The following is a 6,563-nucleotide window of genomic DNA, read 5'->3' on the forward strand; positions in this document are numbered from 1 at the left end:
AGACAGCATGGTGTAGATGTAGACAGACAGCATGGTGTAGATGTAGACAGCATGGTGTAGATGTAGCACCAGGTTTTGTAGCTCACCTTCTGATGGGTCTGTGGCTCAGCCTAGCCTGTCACCTGTTTTATAAATGAGGTCTTACTAGGACACAGCCAAGCTTTTCTGTTATGTGAATGGCTACTTCAATGCTGATGCTATCTCAGGATGTTATTACTAAAGACCCCAGCCCAGGTCCCTCAAACAATAGATGATTTCTCTCACGCCTCAAAGTTTCTATAATGAAAGCCATGTTCAGAGACTCTCTCGCTAGACACAGCCCTGCCAACTGGGGCTCGCCCCTGTGTCATCATACCTTGGTCACCTCCTGCAGACTGACTCCATATGGTCCCCTCTCAAGAAAGTTTCAGCCTGACACTTTGTAGGCATAGATAAGTGCATGGTGTGCTGCAGTGGCAGAGCTGGGTCAAGGTCCTGTGGTGTTGCCCGTGCCTCTAGAGAGGAGGGGCTGCTGACTGGCACCTCTACCATCCTCATTCGGTTCTACGAGTGATGAAACTGCTTGGTCCGGTCCCAAGTATTCCACCCGTCCTGGGCAAAGGAGGATTCTAACCGAGATTAAGATGACTCTGTGGGGCAGGGCCTAGCAGTTGATCTTTACACATTTTATGAGATCTACCTTGGGAGCATCTTACAGACCTCACATCTGTGGCCTGAGCATCAGCATATAAGGACCATAAGGCTGACCATGTACTTCACTTGGTGTATTTTATCAACCTGCTTCTCAAATCCATACTTATAGACGAGGAAGCAGGTACACTGAGACCAAGTGACTGGCTGTCCAGTGTCAGAGCCTGCAGAGGTGACCTTACGCTGTACAGAGCATGTGAAATCTGCCATGAGCAGAAACCAGAGTGGCTGTACAGCTGGCAGCTCGCTCGCCCCCGTCACTGATGCTTGTGGCCAAGTTGTTGAAATGCAGATTTTCCTTAGTGGGTTCTATTTCTCAGATGTCCCTTCACACTCATCTGTGCAAGGAAAAGACTCTGTCCACAGAGCAGAGGGGCCTGGGTTAGGGCCTGGATGGAGTTCTCAGCAGAGGGGCCTGGGTTAGGGCCTGGGTGGAGTTCTCAGTGTAGCACAGGCTCAGGGCAGAGGGGCCCTGGGTTAGGGCCTGGGTGGAGTTCTCAGTGTAGCATAGGTGCAGGGCAGAGGGGCCCTGGGTTAGGGCCTGGGTGGAGTTCTCAGTGTAGCACAGGCGCAGGGCAGAGGGGCCTGGGTTAGGGCCTGGGTGGAGTTCTCGGCAGAGGGCCCTGGGTTAGGGCCTGGATGGAGTTCTCAGTGTAGCACAGGTGCAGGGCAGAGGGGCCTGGGTTAGGGCCTGGGTGGAGTTCTCAGCAGAAGGGCCTGGGTAGGGCCTGGGTGGAGTTCTCAGTATAGCACAGGCTCAGGGCAGAGGGGCCATGGGTTAGGGCTTGGGTGGAGTTCTCAGCTGTAGCACAGGTGCAGGAAGTCCCTTTGTGGATGGGCTAAACAGAGGGCATCATCCCAGGAGAGCCGTCATAACTAGGGTAGGAAGCGCAGGGTTTCCCAGGGGAGGACCCCAGGAAAGCCTGGGGATGGGATGGGGCATGGGAGAGACAAGAACAATGCCCAGCACAAGGCATTCCATGGGAGAGATAGCAGTCAGTCAGTGGTTACCCACGGCTCAGCTGGACCTCCCATCTTTTGGAAAAGACAGATCTTCCTGAATGGCTTGCAGACAGAATCCAGGAAGACGGATTAGGTGCCCAATACCTAGGTTGTACCTGTCCTCCATGGGCTCAGGCTGGAGAATCTCCACCATGGGCTCAGGCTGGGGAATCTCCACCAGCTATGGTTGTTGTTGGATGACATGAATATCACCGTATCACACGCTGCTCCTGAACTCAGTCATACCTATGTAGATGGGCTATGGCACCAAATCATCTAAAGTCAGACATCACCAAGAAAGTCCGTGTGGACTGGTGGGACAGGCTTAGAGTGGCCAGGGCTGTGCAGACTTTAGGACTTATAAATGAGACTCCAAATGAGACTCTAGATGCTTCTCATGGCCTTAAGGGACTTGAGGGACATTCAGGAATGTGGTGAGAAGAGGTGGGGGGCGGGGTTCACTGAAAGTCTGAGGCAGCTGTCTGATCCAACACAGACTGAGGACAGGTCCCCAAAAGGGAAGCTATGCCACATGGAGCCAGCAGTAGAGGAGAGAGCTCAAAAGGGGCCAGGTGTCCAGCTAGAGAGGCTGGAGGGCCAGGCGGATGCAAACCAGAGTCTAAACCACGTTGGGGAAGCATCTCCATAGCTCAACAGGGAAGAAACTGTCTAGAAAGAAAGGGAGTGTCGGGCGGTGGTGGCGCACGCCTTTAATCCCAGCACTTGGGAGGCAGAGGCAGGCAGAGACAGGCAGATTTCTGAGTTCGAGGCCAGCCTGGTCTACAGAGTGAGTTCCAGGACAGCCAAGGCTACACAGAGAAACCCTGTCTTGAAAAACCAAAAAAAAAAGAAAAAGAAAAAAAAGAAAAAGAAAGGGAGCACCCTTACATTTGTGATTGTGGGTTAAGCAGAGGCGTGGTCTTCAAGAGCTGAGGCTGCGGATGGAGTGTATTGAGTGGTTGACTCGGGGCAGAACCTCTGATGGGGAAGAAGGCCTCCAGGCACCAGTGTTTTCCTGAGAAGATGACAAAGCTCCGAGTGGGCAGAGATGCTCCCACTGCAGCCCCCTATTCCTCTGTGCAGGAACAGGGGACAAAGAGAAGTACCTAAAGCAAGGTGGACCCGACTGCCTCTTCCTTGTCTGGGCCAAGTGGGAAATGACAAAGACTGTGTAGATGGGGAACAGTTCCCGACCCTTCCTCTGGCTGCTGTGCACGCGCGCGCGCACACACACACACACACACACACACACACATGCACACGCACGCACACACACACACGTGCACACACACATGCACGCACACACATGTACACGCACGCACACACACACGTGCACACACACCACACATGCACGCACACGCATGTACACGCACGCACGCGCACACACACACATGTGCACACACACACCACACACATGCACGCACACACACGCATGCATGCACACACACACACACACACACACGCACGTACACACAAGCTGTGAGTGCCCTGGCCCAAAGCCTGCAGGAGTGCTGGGTCTGTGCTTCTTGGGGATGCTGCTGCATCCTCTGCGGGCGTGGCCTGATGGAGGGCTGCCCTGTCTCCCTCTCTCCCTGGAAGAGGAGCACAGCTTTCCAAAGCACTCAGAAGGCCTTGGGTTTTAGTTTAACCCTCTATAAAAATGGGTTTAATTAGGATGATGGAGTTGTAGATTTACAGCTGTGGGCTATCTGGACCCTATTCTGAGATCTCTGTCTCCCACAGGGCTTCATGTGTTCCCCACCTTTGTGATCTATGAGTTGACTGTGCTGGTATTCCTCACCCTGTCCGTGGTCATCATGAAGGTATGAAGCTTTCTCCTAGAACTCGCAGCTGAAATCTCACACACATTACACAGAGCACGTCCCATTAGTCCTCATTTCCAGCCAGCAGCTGCATAAGTCCTGCAAAGCCCCAGTGACACTGTGTCTCCAAGTGCCACCGTGTGGAGACACTGCTGATCCATACCCTCGGCAGACTCAAGGCGGGGGCAGGTCTGGGCCAGGATGTTAGCTAGGCCGTTAGGGTGATGTGCTGATTCAGAACTGAGGTGTGGGGAATTGCCAGAAGCCAGGTCAGGGAGCGTCTTTCTGGATCTGCAGGCTTGTTCTGGACAAGTCTAAGAGTCCATGCCTCTTCCTCATAGTGGTGTATGTCAGCATGCAGGAAATGCAGTGGACACTCCCAAATGTCCACCCTCGTGGCCACGGATTACTGCTACCTGTACTGGTGCCCATGTCACCATGTGACTGCCTGTTTAGCAATATCTGCTGAGCTGCCAGTGCTGAGCTGCCTGCCAGTTCCTGGCTGCTCACTGGAGAACATCTCATGTGTAGACTGAATCTTCGTCTGGAGCACTTAATATTTAATGCTATCGATTCAACTTGCTGGGCGAAGGCTTATTTTCTGTCAATGAATCCAAGCCTTTTATTTTGCCTTCTTGTTCTAGATGAATTTAATAGCTTATCTATTTATCTTGTGCCTTCTGGGTGGGTATCTGATGTGCCCACTGCATGCGCCTTCCCACTTGGTTTGTGACTAGAAGCAACGGTAACCGCCATTCCATCTTGGTTTTGTATTATGAGAGTGACTTTGTCCGGCCTCTGGTCACGAATGGTGATGCGATAAACTACTCTTACAGTTTGTGTTGGCAGTGCTGGTCTTGTCTCTCATCCTGCCAAGGAGCAGCCAGTACATCAAGTGGATCGTATCCGCAGGGCTGGCACAGGTCAGCGAGTTCTCCTTTGTACTGGGGAGTCGAGCACGGAGAGCAGGCATCATCTCCAGAGAGGTGAGAGTCTATAATCTGACCAAAGTGAGAGCCCCGTGGAGCACGGAGTGCTTCAATGCAAGCAGTTAGGCAAAGAGTGAACCCCGTCCCCATCTCCACCCCCACCCCTGATGCCCTCCTCCCCTGGCTTGTTAGTTCAGGCACACCAGGCCTCAGGGGCCGCAGCGTGCTCTCAGTGGGTGCTAAGCTGGCCTGGAAGGAACTTTGGTGGGAGTCATGGAAGTTGGCCGCTTCCTTCTCATATAGGATGTTGAATTTCATAGGTGAAAATAACTAGTTAACCTTGCTGTTGTCTTTTATATTTGATCTTCGTCAAAAGGCCAAGAAGTGATGGCATTCTTTCTTACAGTAATTATAATTAACAGGCTGCTATTTGCTGTGATGAGCTGTTGACCCTACAGTGGACGCTCCCACTGACACTGGGGAGGCCTGCGGAGCACATGCAGTTCCCAGGCTGTCTCTCTGTGTAAGGAGCGTGAGGAAACCTCAGTGTCAGAGACACTGTGTCGGAGCACTGTGGAGGGTTCTCGAACCGAATGCAGAGCTGCATCATGGGGGAAAGGGTGGATCGAGTCTGAGTCCCTGCCTGTAGGGTTCACCTTCAGCAATGAAACCAGGCTGCTACCCTGGAACTTGCCAGAACTTACCACAGCTTTTGGTTGACAGTGTACCTCCTGACACTCAGTGGGGCTACACACTCAACATGTGCTACTCAAGGTGTCCTCTGAAAATGCAGGACTTCCTGATGCTCAGCGAGACACGTGGACGGTACTCCTGGTACTCCTGGAACTCCTGTGACTGTGCCGTTTGTCCTTTGCAGGTATACCTCCTTATCCTAAGTGTGACCACGCTCAGCCTCTTACTCGCCCCAGTGCTGTGGAAAGCAGCCATTACCAAGTGTGTGCCGAGACCAGAGAGGCGGTCCAGTCTCTGACAGCACCCGATGACCACAGACTGTGTGTGGGGCAGGGATCCATCGGGGGGTCGCAGTCCTGAGATGGTCTGCTGCTGCACCTCTCCACTGGCTTCCCATCAGAGTAACACTGACCGAGAGGCAGCACCCTCATGCTTGCTTGCATTTTCAAAGACTTTCCTATCATGTTTAAGAATTTTCCAGGGTAATTTATTTGCGGTCAGTTGATTATGTACAGAGTTCTAACACTGCATTTTACAATCACCTGAACTACTTTGCCTGGATGTGCCTTTTTTAATGAAAATTATTAACTTCCACTTGTTAATTTATCAGCTTATGATTTTTTTTGGTAAAATTAGAAAGCCATTTTATTTATTATACAATTATAATCTGTTGGTCAAATATTTGTTATTAAACATAATAGCAATATGAGATTTTAATTTTATTTTTGAGCTTGGAAACTTACTTTTGATCTTTAAAACCTCAATGTCCTCTTGCCTCTTGAAACTATTTTAAATAAAACATTATCATGTTGACTTTTATTAGTTTTACTTTTAAGATATTTGATTTTGAATCACAAGAATATACATTCTTAAATAAAGACCATTTATGATCAGAGTATAATTATTTGAAACTTACTGAGAATCTCATTTTTTTAAAAAAGATTTACTTATTTTTATGTGGTTCTTGGCCTGCATGTATGCATGTGTGAGGGTGCCAGGTCCCCAGGGACTGGAGTTACAGTCATCAGCTGCCACATAGGTGCTGTGAACTGGACCTAGGTGCTCTAGAAGGACAGCCAGTCTCTTAACCCATGAGCCATCTATCCAGCCTCCAAAATTCTCATTTTTTAAAGTTAGATTTTTGTGTTGAACTAATCATTGACAAAAATCTAGCCAATGTTTTTTAATTGTAGATTTACTTATGTGTATGTGTGAGCATCACGTATGTTCCTGGTGTCTGAGGAAGTAAGAAGGGGGCTTAGATGCCTAGGACCTAGAGCTACGGGTGAGACACTGTGTGAGTGCTGGGAACCAAACCTGGATCCTTTCCCAGAGCACTGAGTGCCCTTAGCTGCCCTTCACTGCCTCTCCAGCCCCAGCCAGTGTCTCTCCAGCCCCAGCCAGTGTCTCTCCAGCCCCAGCCAGT

The 6,563-nt window shown here is 50.5% G+C and overlaps 1 protein-coding gene across 4 annotated transcripts in view; it reads left to right on the forward strand.

The window, feature by feature from the left end:
• Nucleotides 1–6,038, forward strand: part of Tmco3 (transmembrane and coiled-coil domains 3) — a 39,815-nt gene extending 33,777 nt beyond the window's left edge. For all 4 annotated transcript variants that reach the window (XM_031339116.1, XM_031339115.1, XM_031339118.1 and 1 more), the window contains 3 exons: nucleotides 3,436–3,515; nucleotides 4,352–4,501; nucleotides 5,322–6,038. In XM_031339116.1, coding sequence (XP_031194976.1) covers nucleotides 3,436–3,515; nucleotides 4,352–4,501; nucleotides 5,322–5,435 — 344 coding nt within the window. In that variant the 3' untranslated portion in view covers nucleotides 5,436–6,038. The remainder of the gene's footprint in view (nucleotides 1–3,435; nucleotides 3,516–4,351; nucleotides 4,502–5,321) is intronic.
• The last annotated feature ends 525 nt before the right edge of the window (nucleotides 6,039–6,563 follow it).

This window comes from Mastomys coucha, unplaced genomic scaffold (assembly GCF_008632895.1).
Source record: "Mastomys coucha isolate ucsf_1 unplaced genomic scaffold, UCSF_Mcou_1 pScaffold22, whole genome shotgun sequence".
NCBI classification, from domain to species: domain Eukaryota; kingdom Metazoa; phylum Chordata; class Mammalia; order Rodentia; family Muridae; genus Mastomys; species Mastomys coucha.